This window comes from Natrix helvetica (assembly GCF_964273705.1).
Source record: "Natrix helvetica genome assembly, chromosome: 3".
Lineage (NCBI taxonomy): Eukaryota > Metazoa > Chordata > Lepidosauria > Squamata > Natricidae > Natrix > Natrix helvetica.
This window is the reverse complement of record NC_138549.1, coordinates 75,605,976-75,628,566: the sequence shown is the minus strand read 5'-3', so window position 1 is coordinate 75,628,566 and position 22,591 is coordinate 75,605,976. Positions and strand designations below refer to the sequence as shown.

The 22,591-nt window shown below is 42.9% G+C and overlaps 2 protein-coding genes across 4 annotated transcripts in view; both read left to right on the top strand.

The window, feature by feature from the left end:
* The window catches only part of LOC309388775 (complement factor H-like), a 499,219-nt gene that overhangs the window by 370,041 nt on the left and 106,587 nt on the right, over positions 1 to 22,591 (top strand). The window lies entirely within an intron of this gene.
* The window catches only part of KCNT2 (potassium sodium-activated channel subfamily T member 2), a 229,928-nt gene continuing 209,393 nt past the window's right edge, over positions 2,057 to 22,591 (top strand). For 2 of the 3 annotated variants that reach the window (XM_081946388.1, XM_081946387.1), the window contains exons 1-2: positions 2,057 to 2,158; positions 2,459 to 2,554. In XM_081946388.1, coding sequence (XP_081802514.1) covers positions 2,476 to 2,554 — 79 coding nt within the window. In that variant the 5' untranslated portion in view covers positions 2,057 to 2,158; positions 2,459 to 2,475. Of the gene's footprint in view, positions 2,159 to 2,203; positions 2,555 to 22,591 lie in introns of those variants that run through there. The other variant, XM_081946389.1, reaches the window with a different exon arrangement.

Here is a 22,591-nt window from a genome sequence, read left to right as displayed (position 1 = left end):
AATCTGAATACATTTTTCTTCTTCAAAACAATTAGGATTGGAGGAACTAAGAAAACAGTTCCATTTCAAATTGCTATTAAGGGCGCAGTGTCAAGTGTAGGTTGTAAACGTCTGTACTTTGCAAAACGATTAGAAATGAGTCACATATTTACTATAGTAATGTAGGAAGTTATCACCTAGCCCTCTCCCAGAAAAATGAAATATCCTAGGAAATATTGATAAGGCAGAATATTATATTTTCCTGGATGTGAAAAAGGGAGAAACACATTTTAAAAACTAAGTAAATTCCTGCAGCTTCCTGCCATCCTCACTTTATCAATGGGCCATTAAGAAGGCCAAGCTAGTCCACTTTACATAATAAAGAGTTCTCCCCTTCAGCTCCAGGTGGATGGGAATGAAGGCATGATAATATAAGCCTTTACTCAACTGACCACATGGCATCTGAACTCAATCAAACCTGGATTCAAAACGCAGCCTAGAGGGTTGCCCCTGCATGGACCCATGTGAATCTGACAACCAATCAGAATACATTTCTTACACAGGAACAGGAAACAGAGAGGTGGGACTGAACAGGTTATAAAAAGCCTAGCAAGCCGCTCCATCTTCCCTTCTCTTTTTCTCCACCAACATTGAAGCATGTGATCACCTTTTCTGTTCAGGGCTCAAGCCATGTGGTCCTGTCCACCATTAAAACCATCTTTCCAAGCAGCCTCCATGTCTCCAGTGTCTTTTCCCCCACTTGGAGCCGAACCCAGAAGGACATTTCTTTCATCAGTAAATAATAAAGTATATTTAAAAAATAATAAAGTAACAGTCGCATGGCCCAGGAGTGGGGTTCAGTATATTTCTCCATATACTGTCTCCGTTTGCTCACTAGAGGGCCGCACGGGGCCTATTGAGCGGTCCCCAAAGAGCCGTTCTGTTCCTCGCCCTCTTCTGGTAGAAGAGTCACTAAGAGCCAAATCTTGGCTGCTGAATCTTTACTCCGCTCCGCCTACCGCAGCCTTTTCCAAATTGGTGCCCTCCAGGTGTGTTCTGCACAGCTTCCACCGTCTTAAACCAATATGGCCATTGAGACGGAGTGATGGGAAAGGAGCGTGTGTGAGTGTATGTGTGAGAGGAAACGAGCCAATGTGGCCATTGAGGAGTAGTCGTGGGAAAAATGTGTGCGCGCGCGCGTTCACGTAACAGATATAGGTACACACACCCTCATATGACACTATATATATAAATATACATGTATGTGTAACATATACACATAGTGTGTTTGTGTGTGTGTCACAAGATGGGGAAGGCTTTTCTAGTGTGTGTGTGTATGTGTGTGTAGGGGACAGATTAGCATTCGGACGTACACGGAGCTAAATGATACCTTTTTAGCCTGCGGAGTTTGATCGGGGTGTGTGTGTCATGGAAATTCAGAAACTTAAAAGTTAACCGTAGTTCGAACTAATCCCTGGGTAAAGCATGCTGCTGAAAGCGGTAGACCCTTCTACGAGCGACTTGGATGATGCAGAAACTACAGCCAAGACCACAGCAGGAAACGTTTGTCCTTCTTGCGTGGCTCCCGGGCGATTCCCGTTTTCTCGCGCGCTGAGATGGGGAAGACTACGCGCCTAGGATTGGGAGTTCCGAAGGGCTTTCCGGGAGACGCGCCCTTTCTATTGTCTCCAGGCAGAAGGAAAGAGGGAAATGCTATTTGCTGTTTGAATTTCTGGAAGCCGACCATCTGCCTTTCTTATACACTGGAAACTCAAGCACATTTCAGGGCGGGTTGCCTTACAGGCGGCGCCACTGTCACTCAAGGGGCCACCTTACAAGGCGTTGTGCGCCTGTCACTCAGCACTCCGGGGTTACCTCCATTCACCCAACCGCGCCCCTTCTCTGGCCTGGAGAGAGAATTACCCTCTTCCAGCCGCCGAATATTAATAAGGGAGGAAAAGGCTATTGGCGGAGAAGGCGAGGTTCCCGGTACGTCACCACATTCAAGCTCCTGAGGGCCAATCCCGATTGGCCGAGCTCTCAGCGGCAGCTCCAAACGACATTTGCATGGCCGGGGAAGGATGGCAAGTGAGGACGGCGGCAGGCAACCCTTTGTTGTCGATCCCGGCAGGCTGAGAGACCTGCGCGTGCATCTGGAGACGCTGGCCGGTTGGCTGCGGTGCGTGTGCGCGCGCCCCCTCCCTCCTCTGCCTCCTGTTGCGATATAGGTTGCAAAGAAGGAAGGGGGTGGTGGTGGTGGGGAGAGGCTTTTAAATAACTTTGCCAGCAGGTGCAACAGATTTTGCATGTTCGGCTTGTGCGAAAAAAGCAAGCGCCTGGTCGCATCGCACCCTCCTGGGTCCTCCTTTTAAGCACGAGCTAAGTCTCGGTTTTTGGGTTCCCGTGTTCATCTCGCTTCTTACTGCTGCTGCCGTTAGTATCCCTGCGAGGAGTGCTTTTACCCTCCTCTCCCTTTCAGGATGGTAGACCTGGAGAATGAGGTTCCTCCGCTTCCTCCAAGATACAGGTTCCGGGATTTGCTACTGGGAGATCAGGGATGGCAGAACGACGAGAGGTGAGTAGGCGAGGTGAAGCATTTGTGCAAAGAAAGATACAGAAAGGGGAGGAGGGGGGAGAGGGATGATGCGTGTAATATGAGGTGTTCCTAGAAATAGGAGACGTGTGGCTTCTATTTCTTCTACGTTGCAATGGCTTGAGAAAGAGTATAATTCTGGAGCGCATGGATAAATGCATCTAGGCACCTGACGTTTTGCACATGTCTTGCATAATGTCCATACTGTATATGCCTAAGGATGAATTTTGATAATTTATTTCCTAACCTTTATGGATCCCCTTATTCTTCAGCCATTTGTACACAAAGCACATGCTACTTCTACATATTTGTATCTGTTGTCAATTCATATATTTGCTGTGGGTATCCATGTGCATGTAAGTATATTGCATGAATACACTTGAACAAGTATGATTTTGCCTATGGTGTATGTGTGTATGTGTGTATGTATGAAATTGTTACTAAGACTGATTTCTGTGAGTTAGCTCTCTTCTTCTCCACTATTCTTTTTTTATTTATCCAATGGCCATATCCTCTTATACCTCACTTTCCTCTTGGGTGTTTCCTACTTCTCCACATTCTGTAATGTCTGAAGACAGACTGATGTTCACCAGTCCTTTAATTCTTGGCGAAGACATCAATATCAGTTAACTTTCCTATTTGAAGGAATAATCTGCTAATAATGATTCTCTCCCTATCTGTGTAGGCTTTCTGAAATGCATGACCATGCTGCTTCGGCATGTCCTTTCTCCGAAAAAAATAATGAATATTTATATAAGTAAGGCATTTCTAAAACAAACAAACAAACAAACAAACAAACCAAGAGTCAGTTTTAGAAGCATCTCTTAAACATATTTGCATTCTTTTATTAGAGTCTGGTAGTCTTCCAACCAGAGGCTTGAAATAGGTATTGGAAAATTACATCTACTTAGCTTTATCATTGCTGAAGCATCAGGTCTTTCCTGACAAATCACTTGGACCATTGAACTACAGTTGCCTGATGGAGCTAAATAATGTCCACCAATAATTTATTCTATTTGGCTTTTTTATATTAGATAGGCTAAAATTCTGTGCTTATGGCTGAATCTCTTTTACTGGTTAAAGCGGGAGCTACAATGTATGTGCAGTTTAATGTATTTTCCTTGAAATAAATATTCCTTGAAATAAATGATTCCTTTTTGATTCCAGTGGAAAAGGTAAAGACCTGTCTTACATTTTCTCATTGTGCTGCTAGATTTAAACATATACAACCTTTTACCCTGCCTTCTATTTTAATGATTTATATTATTTATAATGTATTTTAACACAGGCATACATTACTATATGATATAAAATATCCATGCCCATGTTTATTAGATATAATGCTTATTGCATTAAGTGTAGCTCATTCCAGGGTAAGCGTGTAAAGAATTGGATCTCATAGAGAATTGATATTGTAGCCATATGATACCATCCATAGAATATCAATATAGTAGTGACAGGTAGATAATATTGAGAGGTGGATCTTCTGGCCTTCCTTAGTATTTGACTTGAGGAAAATCATAATTAGGTCAGACCTTCCCCCCCCCATTGCGTTGATTATTGCACATTACTAGATAATAGATTTGCTAGGGCATTCAAAACCAATTACAAAGCTGAATGGATGATTCTGTGACATCTCAAGATTATCTAATGTTTGAGTAACACAAAGAACCCCTTCAACATGCTCCTTTCTGTTATATTCCTTATAATATCTTTATGAACACCACCATTGCCTTTCCTATGTGTGCTGGAGTACACACACTGCCTCATGTCAATGATCAGGTATCTAAATTAATATTTACTGTGTTGACTTCCTCCACCCCTTTAGTAAGTGTGGCTAGTTCCAGTTTACTTCCTTGCTTTGAAATTGGATGTGGCCTCTGAGCAATTTTATACATCTAAGCTTTGAGCAGCGGATAATTTCTTTTCTACCAAATTCTGATAGCCATTTTTTAAAAATTATTTAAATGTAGGAAAAATGTGAAATATAAAAACCTAACTTTAAAAACTGATAGAAACCAAAAAATGAAAAGGAGAAAAAAAAATCCAATGAACTAAAAATAATAATTACCATTAATTTATCACTAGTGACTGGATTACTAATAAATACCATATGGTACTATAGTATAATCAAATACAAAATATTATTGCAAAATATACAGTATCTGCTAAAATAGTACAGGTTGCTTCATCCTTTGATTAGTAAAGAATATTGCTTTTTCCAAAACACATAAGTTACGTGTTTTCAAAAACATTACTTCTGTAATATTGTTTTTGTAATTTCTTGATGTGATTCCTTTAATGACCTCTATGCACGATACAACTATCTGTAATCAGATTGCAAATATTAGCATATTTATTTTATTTTTATTAAATGTATGTATTGCCTATCTCCCTAATAGTGTGATTCTGGGTGGCTAATGTAATTCAAAATCACATTAACCTCTTTAACATTTAAAGATTTTCCCGTGAATATAAATACCATATTTTAAAAAGTACCAACTGGTTACATGACCATAACATATAGGTCTATGAACCCTCAATTTTTTAAATGTCTCCAATTAAGATAATCCGATGGTCATTCTTTCAAGAATTCTGATAAACATACATTTAGTATAGTTTATACTAAATCCAGCTAAATTTTTGATTCTCCTTGTGTTACTCATTGGTTGAGTTCATACATTACATTGTGGTTTATTAGTAAGATAGTTAAGCATGGCTAAGATTAGCTATATGAACCAGAGGGTTATATCAGACATTCAGTTTTCTGATGAAGAGGAGTAGATGAGATATATAACTACAGAAGGTTCATAATTTCCTTTTGTATATTGAAATAGGAGTCATGATCTGATAAAAGGCAAATTTCTATTAAATGGAAAAATGCTAAGGGAGACCACTTGGTGTTTTTTTCCCCTTTCAATTTTGATGTTTTATGGTGATCAAGCCACTTGAATTACAAAAAATGCACAAAGGATTCTGGCTATATCATTAAAAGTGAATAGGGGAAATGAAAATAGTATAAAAACAACATAAATTTAAGGAGCATTTATTGATCATCCTGTTTAAATTGAGGTGTATGTATAACTTAGAGACACATTATCATGCACCCTGATAGATTTATTAGGTGCTTTCAATTAGTACCTCACATCCTTTACAAAAATCCAAGTTATATATTATATAAAGGAGATGTGTACAGTTTGGTCAAGTTTTCCATTATTCACATGAAACTTAATTAAACATAATTTTGAACTAACTTACATTCATTTGGAAAGTCTTGTGATGATTGTATTTCTCTGAGAATCTTATTTCAGACAAAATGCAATGTAAGTTATTGTTTTTCTAATAAATGCTTATGAACAACCAGGTGAGAAAAATCTGATCTCAGTAAATGTCCCTAAGAATATGTTTTATATGCCTAGTTATAATGAGCTTTGTCTGGTTTGGCTTGGCATGATATGTAAAACTATTTATTGGGGATTAGTGATATGTGACTACCAGATCATGACTTCCACACACTATGGTTAAAACTTCATGAAGATGGGCCTCCTCAAGAGCTGCTTATTGAAGGATGGAGATTACCTTCTATTCCCATTAAAATACATTTTGCATTATTAGACATTAAAAGAACCTACTGTAGAAAACCTTCAAGAATCCCACCTTGCCAAAACTGTTTTCCAGTAGAGTGGAGGGAGGGGTCACAGCAGGGTTAACACAGCCTGATTGGTCCATTTGACTGAGAGAAAACTTCTTAACCTTCGCCTTCTCCCGTTGGTTCCCAGTTTCCTCTCAGTCAGGTCCAAGACACAGGTTTGGTTCCTAGTAAGAGTGTTTTATTGGGTTTTATTAGTCAGTATTAGTGTTGTTGGTACTTTGAATTCGGATTCTTTTATTTCAAAAAATTTTTTTGTAGTGGGTCCGCCTTGCAGGGCTGTTGTTCGGCTGCCCTCAGCAGGCTGAGATAGTCAATGGGGGGGGGCGCTTCCTCCCCCCTCCTAAGGGATCGCTCCGGACTGGTGCCTGGGGTCTCGGGTGTGCCAGGCGTTCCTGCGTGTTTTAAATTACCTTTTAAAACTTTTCCTGTAAGGCTCGCAGCGCGCTGGGGCTTTACGGCGCGAAAGCGGCTATTCGGCTTCTAATTCAAACCGCTAGCTTCCCGGGCCGGTTACAGCCCACGGCAGCAGCGCGGAGTCGTTTTTCTGGTGTTGGAAGGCTCCTCGTGGCTTAGGAGCTCAGCAGTGATCTGGAGTGTTTGTTTGGAATGGCGACCATTGCAGCTTGCAAGCATTAGCAATTAAGGGCGAGATAGGCAGCCATTTTTAGGCGCGCTTTTGTAAGCTCCGCCCAAAGAAGCCGGCGGCCATTTTGAGTCACGTGTTTGGGGCTTGCAACACGGAGAGGCTGTGAAAAACGTGGCAGTGCTGTTTGCAACTTTGCCGGAGGCCCGGAGCAGGCGATTCTCACCAGCTGAAGGGCAATTCCTACCAAAAACTTCGTTCTGGAGCACGTGAGTGGGGATGGCAGATAGAACTGAGTCCCAGCAGGCCGCGCCAGCTCAGGCAGGCGAAGATCAGGCTGAGCCCACTCCCCCAGTTAGGCCTTGGGTTTCTAGGCCTTCAGCTGAGGACAGGCCTTCGAGAGCTCTGCAAAGGGATGAGCTCAGGCGATCCAGGGCTATCGAGAAGGTCATTGAAAGGGCTGAGAAGAGACAGGCCAGGGATCCTAGGCCCAGATCCAGATCCCCACACGCGGTGGCTTCCTGCCCTCCCCCACCGGTGGCCAGGGGGTTCAGCCCTTCCTCTTCCTCTGCTTCTCCATGCAGATCTGATAGGAGTCAGGAGCGGGGGGCGCCTCGCTCTCCTTCTGCTTCCCTGGGGACTAGAGAAGGAGATAGGGGGGATCCATTGGAAGGTACCTCTGCAGGTCCCGTTAGAGGTAGGAGATCCAGCAGGGCCTATGTGGCACCAGACTATGATTTAGAAGGAGATGAGGAGGATCTCGAAAACCTCCCTGAGAATCTCAAAAGGCTTATTTCTGCAGCCATTTCTAGGGGCATTTCCCAAAGGGACAGACCTTACCACCACAGTCGAGTTACTCCCTTTAGTAGGTCCAGATCTAGGGCTTCTTCTCCTTCCCTCATGAGTGAGGTCTCCTCTAGGGGGGAGGCACGGAGGGATGATTGGGGGTTCTCTGAGGAGGAGGATGCGGCTCCTGAGCCGCCTCGCTCTTCCAATCTTTTCCTCCAGGCCATGTTCAAACCATTGCTTAAGAAGGCTAGGAGGACCACCAAGGTGGGCACGGGGGACCCCACGGTCCCACCGCCCACGGATCCGGACATGGTCATGTTCTCAGCGACGGCCACCAATAAGGAGGAGATTCCTGCCCCTCCTCTTTTCTTAGAGGTGGCTACTAGCCAATGGGCCCGTCCTTCTAACTTTTCCCCACCTGGCAGCAACGACCGTCGCGCCTACAACATGGAAAAGTCTTTTGTGCAGGCTATTCAGCTTCCAGTTATAGATCAGCCCATAGCAGCTTTAGTCTCCTCTTCCCCAGTGGTCTCGGGGGATGCGGCTGACAAACTTAAGCCAGAGGACAAGAGGGCGGAGCTCACCTTACGTAAAAATTTTAAGGCCTCAGCATGGGCGGTGCGGGCAGCGGCTGCTGCCTCATACTTCAACCGCACTACGGTCATGTGGCTCCGCCAGCTTCAGGATCGCATTCTGATCCAGGATGAGCGCGTACACCAGGATTTGGCTAAAATAATGGCAGCGTGTCAGTATTCGGCTGATGCGACCCTAGACGCTGTTAGATTTGGTTCAAGTGCTTTGGCCACCTCTGTGGCCTCTCGTAGGCTCCTGTGGCTCAGGAACTGGCAGATAGACTATAAAGCCAAGTGGGATCTAGTAGCTGCCCCCTTTGAGGGTCCAAATTTGTTCGGGGCTTCCTTAGACCCGATTTTGGTGGAAAACAAAGATAAAAAGAAAGTTATGCCTACATCCACCAAGAAGGCGGAGTCCCGTAGTCATCCCTATCACAGGCCCCAGTTCAAGTCTTATGACAGGGATCAGGACCAGCGATACCAACCGTACAGGCAGGACAGGTCATTCAATAGGCAGAGTTTTCAGGACTGTTCTAGATATCAGCCGCAGTCCAAGCGGCCCTTTCGTGGGGGGGGCGGCCGCCCCTTCCGCAGAGGGAAATGACTCGAACCCGAGTCATCCCATCGGAGGCCGCCTGGCACTGTATGCGGACGAGTGGGATCGGATCACGTCAGACGGTTGGGTCAGGGCGACCGTTCGCCACGGCCTAAGGTTAGAATTCCTCTCCAAACCCCCAAGTTTTTTCAAAGTTTTTTCCCCGGCTCGGGACCCGAAGCGACGTCGCCTCATGGACCTCGCGGTCGCCCATCTTCTAGAAATCAGGGCAGTGGAGGTCGTTCCGGAGCTGGAGAGGGGTCTGGGCTACTACTCCCATCTGTTCGTAGTTCCAAAATCCTCGGGGGGTTGGAGGGCAATTCTCAACCTGAAACGCGTGAACCGCTACCTAGTATACAGGCGGTTCAAGATGGCGTCCCTGAAATCAATTCTGCAGGGCATTTGGAAGGGGGATTACATGGCCTCAGTAGATTTGACGGAGGCCTATCTCCACGTCCCCATCCTTCAGTCTCACCGGCGTTATCTCAGGTTCTCTCACCGGGGCAGGCATTACCAGTACCGGGCTCTCCCGTTTGGTCTGGCCTCAGCTCCGCGGACGTTCACCAAGGTCCTGGCAGCACTGGCGGCTTACCTACGTTCCATTCCGGTGAGACTTCAGTGCTACTTGGACGACGTCCTCGTTCAGGCAGGGTCCCTATCCAGAGCCAAGTCGGATCTTCGGCTGACGATCCGTTGGCTTCAGGCGTTGGGGTTTTCCGTGAACTTTCCCAAGAGCCACCTGTCCCCATCCAGGCAGATCCTACACCTAGGGACAGTGATAGACTCCGAGTCAGGGAGGGTCCGCCTGTCTCCAGAACGCTTGTCCAGCCTACGCCAGCTGGTCTCCTCCGTACAAAAAAGAAGGTCTGTTTCCATCCTGACCTTGTCTCAACTCCTGGGGAAGATGGTCTCTTGTATAGGGATAGTGCCCTGGGCCCGGCTCCACCTGCGACCTCTCCAGTGGGCCTTGATCCCGGTCCAGAGAAGGATGATGAGCAACTCCTTGCGGCCAGTTCCTCTACCGGCGGAGGTGAGACTCTCGTTTCGGTGGTGGTTGTCCCCAGCGCTGCAACAGGGGGCTTGTTTTTGGGAGCCCGAGAGAGTCACAGTGATGACGGATGCCAGCCTCTTCGGCTGGGGGGCCGTGATAGACTCCGACATGACCCAGGGACGTTGGTCTGCCTCGGATCTCCGCCACAACATCAATTGGCTGGAGCTGAAAGCCGCGCGACTTGCCCTACGGACCTTTCGTCATCACCTGCGGGGGCGCCATGTCCTCCTGCTTACGGACAATGTGGCGACGAAGGCCCATGTCAATCGCCAGGGGGGCACCCACTCACGTTCTCTCTGGCGAGAGGCGCAGTTGTTGGGCTTGTGGGCGGAGAGACACTTGGCCTCCATAGTGGCGGAGCACATCTCAGGAGTGTCCAATCTTCAGGCGGATTGGCTGAGTCGCACAACCCTAGACGATGGCGAGTGGCAACTGGGCCCGGAGTTGTTTCGGAAGATATGCAGCAGGTTCGGCACACCTCGGGTGGATCTGTTCGCCTCCCCCGACAACGCTCAGCTGCCCCGGTTCTTTACCCGGTTCCAGTCTCCGTCGGCGGAAGGAGCGGATGCTCTCAGGAGCCGGTGGCCCCCGGGCCTTCTTTATGCCTTTCCTCCCCTTCCCCTCGTTCCCCGTACGATAGGGAAGATAGTCACAGAGAGGGCTCTCGTTATTCTGTTAGCCCCATACTGGCCGAGGAGACCCTGGTTCGCGGACCTGGTCCAGCTGTCGGTAGCAGACCCCTGGAGGATTCCCCCGGGGGAGGTCGTTCTGAGTCAGGGGGCTTTACATCACCCAGGGCCTCAGTGGCTTCATCTGACCGCCTGGCTCTTGAACGGAGGATCCTGAGGGGGCAGAGACTTTCGTCGGGAGTTATAGCCACCTTAGAGGTGTCTAGGAGGCCGTCCACAGTTAGGATTTACAATGCCACATGGAAAGCGTTTGCGAAGTGGTGTATTCCTTTGGGGTTGGATCCTTCTAGGGCTACCGTCCCAAACGTGTTGGAGTTCCTCCAGAAGGGGTTGGAGGACGGCTTGTCACATAATACGCTCCGGCGTCAAGTGGCGGCCTTGGCCACCATTCTGGGGGGGGAGGGTTCCCCCACCCTTTCCCGTTCTCCCCTGATTAAGCGTTTTCTGAAGGGGGCGGCTAACATCCGTCCACCTCCGGTTCATAGGTTTCCAACCTGGGATCTGACCCTAGTTCTCCAGGCTCTGACGAGCTCCCCGTTCGAACCACTTAGGACGGTACACATGCGTCTGCTTACCCTTAAGGTGGTGTTTTTAGTGGCCATTACATCAGCCAGGCGCATTTCAGAGTTGGGGGCCTTTTCTTCACGCAGTGACCTGTGTGTAATACACCAGGACAGGGTGGTCCTTCGCTTGGATCCTTCATTCATTCCGAAGGTGAATTCACAGTTTCACAGGGCCCAGGAGGTCGTGCTCTCGAATTTTTGTCCCAATCCCTCGAGAGAGCGGGAGTTGGTGTGGCATAAGCTGGATGTTCGCCGGGCTGTTCGCATTTACCTAAAGCGAACTGAGGGCATTAGGAGGACGGAAGCGTTATTTGTTTCCTTTCGTCCAGGCTCGTTAGGATGCAAGGTGTCTTCTTCCACCATTGGACGATGGATTAGGTTGGCCATAGTTGAGGCTTACGGGGCTTCTGGGAAGACTCCCCCATCGGGGATCACTGCGCACTCCACCCGCAGTGCCGCTACTTCGGCGGCCTGGGCCACCAGGGCGCCCTTCGAGGATATTTGTAGGGCGGCTGCCTGGGCCTCCCCCACACCTTTTATTAGGCACTATCGTTTGGATGCTTATGCCTCGGCTGAGGCATCTTTTGGCCGGAGGGTCCTTCAGAGGGTGGTGGCCGATTCCTCACCTGGGACCCAGTCTGCCCGCTCGGGGACGTAGCGTGGGTATGTCCCTGCTGTGACCCCTCCCTCCACTCTACTGGAAAAAGAACGTTGGTCTTACCTGAACGTTTTTTTCTGGAGTAGTGGAGGGAGGGGTCACATTTCCCGCCCTAGTTAGTTAGACAGGGTCCGGGAGGTGTAGAATCGGGAGGCCCCGGGGGGGCTTGTCCTTGTTTGTGTTTAATTTGCAGATGCTGGCCGTGACATCGCGGAAACTGGGAACTAACGGGAGAAGGCGAAGGTTAAGAAGTTTTCTCTCAGTCAAATGGACCAATCAGGCTGTGTTAACCCTGCTGTGACCCCTCCCTCCACTACTCCCAAAAAAAACGTTCAGGTAAGACCAACGTTCTTTTTCTCCATTACACAATTGGGAATCAATGAACTCATTTTTGTCACTCATCACTGTATTCCTTACCATCTTTAGGCGAACATCTTGGAACAGAAAAAAAATGTTAGAGATTTATTGAAAGGGATAGCAATAAAGATGCCGCTGCAGTACAATAATCTAAACTTTATCTTGGTACCATCACTATAAACAATATAGAAACTTCACCCAGTACCCGGTTAATATTAGTAGTGCTTTATTGAGAAGGGCTTTTACATCCCTTGGTCTGCAGCCAATGCCCTCTACATATCTTAAAAGAAAATTTCGTAAATGCCCTCTCCCTCCCCGTTATTAATTATTTAATTTATAATTATGTCTTCCATTGATCCATTTATAATCTGATTATGGTCAAATAATTGATGGCAGGCGAACTCAAGGGCTTGAATTATCTTCTTGCAGACAATGCTTCCATCTATGAGCAGCCAGGTTGTGACTTATTTTACTGTTATTTGGAAAGAAATGCTTAAATTTGTAGTTGTCCTGGGTATATCTTGTTTTGACCTTCTATATAATACTCTTTATTATTTTATTTTATAATCTTACTATTCTATTGTTATTTTATAGTATGTTAATTGTTATGATCTGTGGTTAGAACAATATAATTATGAATCCATCTAGTTAGACATCCAGGTGCCAGCAGCTTTCTATGCTATTATTTCACTAAATTAGATGTGTGATTTGTTTTAGCTGAAAATGCCAGGTTTTTATGTACTTCCCAAAATGCATTTGCAAGTCTTGGTCCTGTAACATGCTGACACTCTCAAAAAATTTAAATTATTTCTACATGTGTTTTGGGCTTTTACTTTAACTAATACAAGTCCAACAAAATGAGATTTGGGAATTCTGTTCTGTCTTGGCTTTAATATTTCTGATCACCACATAGAAATTTGGAGAGATGAAATGACTTTTTGATAAAGTATAGAACCTGATACTCCACCTTAGCAATTAACAACATGCTGCTAACAGCATACCCTAAATGAAAATTTATGTGGAAGTTTATGTATTCATTCCTGGCTTTTGAAGAAGGACTCTTGTGTTCTTGGTTGTCAAAAACTGAGAACAGAATTAGAGAAACATGGAAAATATAACATGTTTTTTAGTTGAAGAGCATGCTATTATTGAATTGTAGAGGCTCAGAAGCATTTATCAAAAAGAACACCAACATGTCTATTGCCTCCTTGAATTATTGGTATTGTGTTTATGGAAATGTTTATCATATTTTGCTTGAAATATCTAGGAGGGTTTATAATGTAACAATATGGTGCTACAATCAAAAACTAAAGAGTGGTGGAAATTGTATAAAGCTGAAAGCAAATTGCAATTTAAGTTGAGAATGAAAGATTGTTCATGGATATGAATTGCAAAAGGCTAAGCCAATTAGGAAATAACTTTTTGTTTTTGGGATGATATTGTCATTTATGTGGATGGCTGCTGTGTATATATTTTCATAGACACATGATTGCTTTTAGGGAAAAATTGGTAACATTGCCATAGAAACTGTCAGCCTCACTGATAGGAAATTTTTCTTCATTAAATATTTCCTAACATTGTAATCCTTTGGGAAGCAAATAGCTCAGCTATAGAGTGATATCCAACATTGATAAATGGTAAGTCGCAAGTGTGTCACTGACAGCAGTGATGCATTTTGTAAGTTTCCTAAAGGATTATATGAACACATGGATAGAGATTTGCTCCTGCCTATGCAAAGAGAAAACACTATTCACTTGCCCTCTTGTTCATGTTCATGCTTTGTTACTCTTTCTCCTTTCACAGCTGTCCCTGTTTTGTAAAGTGCCATGCATGTTAATGATACCAAATTAACAGTTAATTGACATCCCTTTAGTGCTCACATTTTTCTTTCAGTGCTAAAGTGAATCATGAGTTGTTCCTTTTATGAAGGGAATGGGGTTTGGAGAGCTCCTCGCTCTGGGACCAGTGTTACTTCCATTCAGATTTTAGACGAGGTTGGTTGTAGCTCAAGCTTTACAGTTTGTACGCTTGTATAGATGGAGTTGATACTGAAATTCTCTAGGATTACAGGACTTGTGTTTTTGTTGGAATATTTTTTTCCCCATTCTTCCTTCCACTTCAAATAACAAAAGCAAGTTGAAATGTTAGGTGGGCAATTCCTGGAGGTAATTTTATAAGTGTACTTGTGACTACATGGAATTTCTAGCCATGACATTTTTGTGTGGGGAAGTGATGGAAGGAGCTGTATAGAATATTACAATTGAAATGAATGGGCAGACATGACAGAAATCAATTGGGATTCAGCTTAATTTGGCTTCTCCCTCCCTCCCTGCTGTTTCTTTCAGTCTTGGTTTTTGGACATAGACACTGTAATGTAAACAGACCCCTTGTCAGGTGGTTATTTGGCTTGAGTCTTGGGAGATGCCACAGGCTGGGGAGAATCCAGAGCTATATTAAGTGATTAGCTGCACTAGGTAGTAGAGTAACAATGAAGTGGAGATTGATAGACTGTCATTCAGGCTTGCTACAGAGTCTTAGTTGCCCTACAGATGGACCCTAACACTAGAGACTTATCAGTAGGTCCTTGTGTCAAGGCTGCATTGGGTTAACAAAAAAAAAAAAAGTTCACCACTGTGGGAAGTAAACTTTTCCCACTGTGGTAAACTTCTTAGTCTCATGCCAAGAGAGAGGAACTTTGTGGTTGTTTACACAATATGGGACTTTTCCACATGCAATATCCTCGGTGTGCTCTGGGTCAAAAGGGCATCACTAGTTATATACTGAATGTCAGATTGCTTAAAGCATTATATCAGGAATGTGCTACATAAATTATTTGACAGAGTTAAAGCTATATTACAGAAATATACAAGGAAGTGTGTAGTGCAGTTGTTTCTTGTCTAGGTTGAAGATACTTGCACTGAAGATTTGCACTGAAGATTTGCACTGAAGATTTGCACTGAAGTTGTGCCGCCCTATAAGATCAGACTAAGACCTGGAAACTGTGTTGTTTAAGATTATTTTTATTAGAATAACCATTGAAAAAGAACCTTGCAATGTGCTGAATGTGCTTCCCCCCCTTCCCATTTTATTTTCATGTGAAAGGGGAAGCTATCAGAAATTTTTGGAAACCCCCTCTTTGGTATGGGCTCAAGCCACCTTGATTTGATAGTTGCCCTGGTAACACAGCTTCCCTCTGCTTGTTAAGGCCATCCTTTATATTTTCTACAGCTACATTGGCTAATAATAAACATTTTGACTGGTCAGCTATTTTAAGGAAACTGATAGGAGAACCCACAAAATCCCACATTAGTGAGATTCAATTGAGTTGAAAGAACATCTTGCTAATAGACTCTTCATCCCAAAAATGCATATGGTTGAAAGAGAGAGAGAAAGAGAGAGAGATGGATTTTCCATGGTGTATAAGTAATTATACCATAATGAAGCCATATGGACAGTTTACGAAATCAATTTATATGATTTCTAAATGTTCCACTGTTGATTAAATACACTTAGAAATTGTATTTGAAAAATTATGGTAAATTTGAAAAAAAACATTTTTTTCAGTTTATATTAATGTTTTAAATGAAATTTAAACATTAGCTGTAACTCTTGAATATAACCATGATTGTTTGTATTATATCGTTGAGCTCCACATGTATTTTGTCATTTTTAGTGACTATTTTAATATCTGTTGTCCTATTTGGGGATTTCTCCCTAGAACAGTGTGCTCCAGTGCTCCAGCTTTGGTGCCCTGCGATAATGCTGCTTACTATTCTTAATAAACTTAAAGTATAAATCTTACAGCAGTGGCAAAATTCCAGCCTAAAAAAAGATTTATATGGGAGTAATACTCTTTGAGTAGGATGGGATTTAATGAGTAGATACATATAAGATTTAGTTGCAAAAATGGAGTTTACTACTAGATTATAAAATAAGTAACAACTTTGCTGTATTGAATTTGAGCCTGCCCAGTCCTCCCCCTTTTCTATCCTTTGCTTTGCACTAATAGTTAACAGAGTCAATAACTGAACAAAATGTTTCCTGAATGCTGCTATATTATATTACAGGAGCGATAAATGAATTACAGTTCTTATAATAATGGACAGCCATCCTCAACATAATTCTATAATGCCCATAGGTTAGGGAATCCAATAACTGTTAAAATAATTGGGTGGGGGGAGGGACAAAGTCATAATGAAGAATGCAATATTCTTATACTCATTACTGAACCTCCAGGGCAGGGCTAATTGTCTCAACTATTTGTTTGACAGGTAGACAACCGGTGACTTGTTGGGTCAACTTTTCAGAGAAATTTCCTTACCCAGAGAAATAGAATGCCTATTGGCAGACAAAGAAGCAGTGGGAGTGGGAGACATTCCGAACTTGCTGCTGGCTTTCCCCGTTTCCTGTTGTTTGTAGGTAGCTGGCAGCACTGGAAATCACTCCTTTTTGGCTGACCTGCAAATATCCTGCCATTTTGCTGGGAGGAGTGGTAACAAAGGGAGCTATGACCATGAGGAAAACCTTATCCCCGTTCCCCAACTTGACATCTCCTCAAGGGTTCCTTCCTCCCAGAGAGGAACAGGACGTACCTGTCAATGGTCTGTGTCCCCCAGTTAGCCCACTCCAGCAGGAATGTTACTCCCCATCTTTCCCTTGCCATTCACCACTGTTAAAAGAGATTTCAAATTCCAGTCTCAGTTCCAAAGCACCAATTGTACTCATCTGTTTGGCCTTGTCACCAGCAAATTGGGTGCATGGGATGCGGGAAAGAGAGTGGGGATATGGTTCCTCCCATCCTCGCAACAGATGGGTTTCAGAGAAGTGTAGCTGGAAGGCAAAATTGTATTGCAATGGGAATCATGGGTCCTGGCATTCTATAAATTAGCTCATTTGAGTTACCTTAGTTCAATAATTGTTTTCCTGTACTTTCCAGTTTCACTTAATTGAAGGTTACCAGCAGACATGATAATTTTAGTACTATATAGTAGATTACAGGATATTGCAGAGGTTACATGTACTTGACATTTCCAACACATGCAAAAACAAATAAATATATATATAATTCTAAGCTGAAGACCAGAATTGGGACCAGACGTTTGTCATATGTTCTGGCATCCATGTCCCTGGACCCAATTTTGTGACAGTTTTTACAGAAGTTGTCAGGTGAGTCATATGGTCTTAAGCCTGAATCCATTTTCCTGAATGAGCATTTTTTTCTACAGAAATTGACAGTAACTGCCAGAAACCAGCCCCCCCATCACTAATCACAGTCATGTGACCACAGGATGCTTCACCCAGTCTTAAACTTTAGCTGGTTGCCAAACACCTGAAAGGGGGTCAAGTGACCAGGTAGAGTGGGAGAGGATAGTGCAACATTTTAAAAGCCAAAAGTGTTTTACGTAAAGCACCCTTTCCCAGGCTATTGTTCTGACCTAGCCTTCACAAGCAATGAGTAACCACTTACTCGTGAGTAAAACAATCCACCTTTTAAAACAGGGCAGGAACAGTCTTTTTTCACGTTGGATAGACAAAACCAAACATGAACAAATGAACATCTTTTCATCTTCTGAAACGGTACAAACAGTCTCTGTTCACATGAGAACTCAAGATAAAAAGTCCTTCAGTGATTAAGCCAAGCAGAAACAGTTCCTGTTCACACCGGCTAAGGCAAATTTACTATCTATTATTTTCCAGCAGGGAGACTCAATTGGCACATTAAATACAGAGCAATTTGTCCCAAAAAACCTGGTTTTGGCAAAGAAATCCGACTTGATTGATGTACACTGGAAAACAAATGGTTGTCTGTGACAACAGGCCACTCCCAAGCCCCTACTATTTATTTCCCAGCCAGGCAGGGGCTAGCTAGCGTCTACGACTTCTTTTCCCTGAGAGCCGGCTTACTGGTTTCCATTGCTCTCCTCTTCTCTATTCATACGCACATCTGCGATGGGCCCCATCTCTTCCTCCCACTCACACAGCTCAGGCCTGAAGACAGCTGCCTCTCCACCTGGGGGCGGACAGAAGGCTTTGGCTCTGCATCTGCCACTGATTCTGCTTCCTCATCAGAGCTTTCCAAAGGTTCGGAAGGTGGCCCATGCCCCCCCTCCCCCTCCTCCCTAGTCTGACTCTGCTGCTAGCTCTGCTGGCAGCTGACGGGCTACAACAACTATTATAACACTGAACGGTCATTACTGGCCATAAGTCAAAGATTACCTTTAATCTGTATATATCATATACAAATATACATTTCATATTCATGCAGTACGTTTGCCCACACTGCCTGTTTAAATTTTATGTGCTTACACTCCCTCAAATATAAATATATACTGAAGAATTGTATAAACAGCCTTTGACCATTTGGTGCTATTGTTTAATGTGCTCTGTCTTGATTAGAAATGTTCACTATTTACTAGCTGTCAATATAATATAAACTTCTCTGTTTACTTTTATTATGAAAAGCCTGGAAGAATAGACTGTCTGACTTTGTTTGGAGAAGCCTGGGTTTCCTTGGAAGCTCATGAGCCTCGATCAATAGAATCAGTAACTTGGAAAGCAGAAAGAGAACTTGCATATTATATAAGTGGGCTCTGTGGCAGCTTGCGACAGATGTCTTTCCCAGACTTTAAGTGTTTACTGTTCTCAGTGAGGGAGGTATGTATTCATACATTTATTCATTTACAGGGCTCATAGGGCATTCCTATCAAAACTGATTCTGAGTGGCATACAATTTCTCCTCCATAAGTCAGGATAAAAGCAAAAGAAATTGATCTCGTAAAATAACATCGTAATAAAAATACATAAAAGAACCAGGAATAGAATATATTTGATAAGTCACAATTATTTCAGTAATTTGAGGGGAAAGAAAATTACAGGTAGTCCTTGACTGATGATAGCAATTGAGTCCAAAATTTCTGTTGCTAAGCAAGACAGCTGTTAAGTGAGTTTCACTCCATTGTATGACCTTGTTAAGTGAATCACTGCAGTTAGCAACACAGTTGCTAAGTGAATCTGGCTTCTCTATTGACTTTGCTCATCAGAAGGTTGCAAAAGGTGATCACATGACCCCAGGACAGGGAAGCTGTCATTAATAAGAACCAGTTGCCAATCATCTGAACTTTGATCGCATGACCAATGGGGCTGCTGCAACACTCATAAGTATGAAAAATGGTCATAAGTACTTTTTTCAGTCCCATTGCAACTTCAAATCGTCGCTGAACAAATAATAAATTCAGGGGACTTAGAGATATAATTCCGGGACTGATTAAACCTTATTACTAATTGGTTTTATTGGTGTTTCTAGAAAATTGAGATATTGGAATTATGTATGAAGAAATGTTATTGATGTTTAAATAAATTTATGGAGAAAGTGATAAAGAATCATAAAGAGAGAATGGTACTGTTTAAAGACAAAGATGTGAATGTAGGAGAAACACAACAAAATGGGGGAAGATGAGTACAAATTGGGTAAATAGTATTATATACAGTGATATATAAAATAATCTAATTACAATGTATATATTAAGGTTAGAGGTTAGAAGACATGGATTACATATATTTAATTGTATTATTGATGTTAGCATTGTGTAAAAAGTATATTGACCCATTCAATACACTGACAATAAAATATATATGGTTGTTAAAGGAAAATTACTATATACAGTATATACATACATACATATATACATGCATACATATAAATAAAATAAATGTTGTAAATGGAAAAATACCTCTACCTCTATGCGGACTCCAGGACTTGTTTCAATAGCTATGTTTTAATAGACTTTTAAATGCCAAAAAGAAAAGTGTCATTTAAATGTCTGAAAGAATACTTTTCTGTAGGTTTTCTTTCTCAAATATCCAGACCTTCTACATCTGAATGAATATTTTTACGTCTAAAAGCAATAACAGAACTGGATTTTTAAAGTAAAAAATATTTGCAATTGATATTCAATGCCAGAATTGTGTGTCTTCTGCACCATTCATTCAGCATGAAGCTTGACAGATATAAATTACATTGTTGCTTTGTCTAAGAGCTTTGGAAATCCTATTTTGTCAGAGTGCCTTCAAAAAGTGAACTAACATTTCGAAACAAGCAATCATAACAATATTACCAAGATTTTTTTAAAAATTGCCTGGAATCATGACAGCTGCATTTATCTGATGGACATCAAGTTGCAAGAATACCAAGCAGGTATTCTTCTATATTTCTTCTGATTCTAATTCAATTTGATAAAACAGAATTTGATTTCAAAATTATTTTGAAAGCGAGGAGAATTTTTGGATAGTATATGTAGTTTTCTTGCACTAATTTAGTTATATGAGAGAGCCAATCCTAGAAAGCCTCTGGAACCTGGGGAGGGCGAAAAACCTGCGGAGGCAGGGGGCTCACACGCATAGCGTTATGGGTGTGGCACCCCTGCATTCTCCCTGCTTTTGGCACAGGACCCAAAAAAGGTTAGCCATCACTGCTTTATAGCATAGATATATTTCTAAGCAATAATTATGAAGATATACTAGTGCAATCCTCTTCATGAATTTCTTTGAATTTCTTAAGGTACTGGAACAGCATTTTTCCATGGCACTTTTTAAAAAATTTCATGCTGTTACTTCCTCTCCACTTGTCTGCTTATTCAAAATGTTTTGTGAAATCACTATTTCCTTAATCATCTGATTTTTGAGAGCTTTAGCTTTGGAGGTTGCTTCAACTGTCAGATGTTCACCTGCCTTCTACAGGTGATCCACAATTGGTTGGAAGAATGAAGAAGACCTATGACATAATACATAGTACAGAAGATACTGCTTGGAACTTCCAACAGGTTCTTTTATCTGTGGTTCAGTTTGCTCATAACCACTCATGTCATGGCTTTGCCCAGCTTTCCTTTTTTAGGATATATATGGATGTCTGCGACCAAATGCTTCCTCATCCTATTCTGTTCTTGGAGTTTCTGTTCCCCCTCTCCCCCAGAGCAAAGTTCTCAGCTACTTGTTAAAGATCAACTGGATCTTCCTAAAGCCTTTTACAAGCACTCTACTAACCTGTCAATAGCAGGAACAGCCACTCCCCAATTTTGTTGGAAATCACATCAGGCTCTCTGCCAAATTTCTTCCATCCACATGGCCATTGAAGAAGCTTGGTTTATTAGATCATTTCTCATTCTTGTACAGATCAATCTTTGAGACTTTGTCTGCAGCATCCAGCCATGCTGAAAATGCATCTGGGTTTTCATTGTTTCCTCCTAGTCTAAATATTTATCTTCCTCATTACATACTTCTGCTTCAACCGCTCATCTTAGTGAATTTGTTGGATAGGTTACCCAGACAGTGCATGATCATGGCATGATCAGCAGATTTTGCCTACTCCCTTGTCTCTTTCAATAGTTCCATTTGCAAATACCTGTAAACCTAAAACAGCAGACTATCCACATCTTATAGTTTTGCTATTTGCCACAATTCTCATTCATTCTCTCTCCCTCTCTCTCCCCCCCTCTCTCTCCTTCCCTCCCTCCCTCCTTCCCTCTCTCTCTCTCTCTCTCTCTCTCTCACACACACACACACACACACACACACACACACACACACAGGGGGGGGGAGGAATCATATATCTTGGATCAATCAAAGTTTTATTGATTAAATGTGTATACTTACAGATAAAAAGCTATGAAATCCATAAAATGGTTTCTCAGGTAACCTAATACCATGCTGTGACGGTCTTTAAAAGTGGCAATTGAACTTGAACAAACCTGGAAGCAAACTGGTACCCAGTGCATCTCACGCAGCATGTGCAATGCTAGCAGCATTCAGAACTGCCTGCACTGCTGCATAATTTTCACTGGATAATTTTCAAGTAGTAGCCCCATATGGAGCATATGGGTTGGCAATCAGCAGTAATAAGGTGAACAAACTGAGCACTGTGTAGGATTTTTGGCTGTATTGTTTTAATATCATCTTACTGTCTCAGTATCATCTTCCTTCCAGTTAAATGCTATGAGTTGTGACGTTTTCCGCCCTGAAGAGGAAGAGAAAAAAAATCAAAGCAACTTACCAAGCACTTACACTCCCTGACAATTATTAATTTGTTCTCATGACAGGCAGCAAAACAAGTGTGTCTGGGTTGCCATTTCTCAGGGTTTGCAATTCACTTCATTCTGCCAGCTGAACAAAAAGAAGTACAGGGGATTAACAGAGTAGCTCCCTTGATAAACCTATGCCAAATCCCCAGGTAAAATACCAGTGGAAACACTATGTTGGCATCAGATATAATTGAGATGAGCTTTTGCCAAACTGCTTGAATAATCAAGTGAAAATTTCAGCAACAGAAAGCAATTTTCACCATTAGACAACTATCAAAATAACAAACCTCCAAGGTCTACAGCTATTCTTCTAGCCAGCTGCGTTTACTGTACTCTTGTGCCAAAACAATCAAAACCTTTCCATTATTTCTACACCTCTACTACTGTAATTTCTCCCATGGAATATTATACTTATACTTATAGTTGTTGTTGTTTTA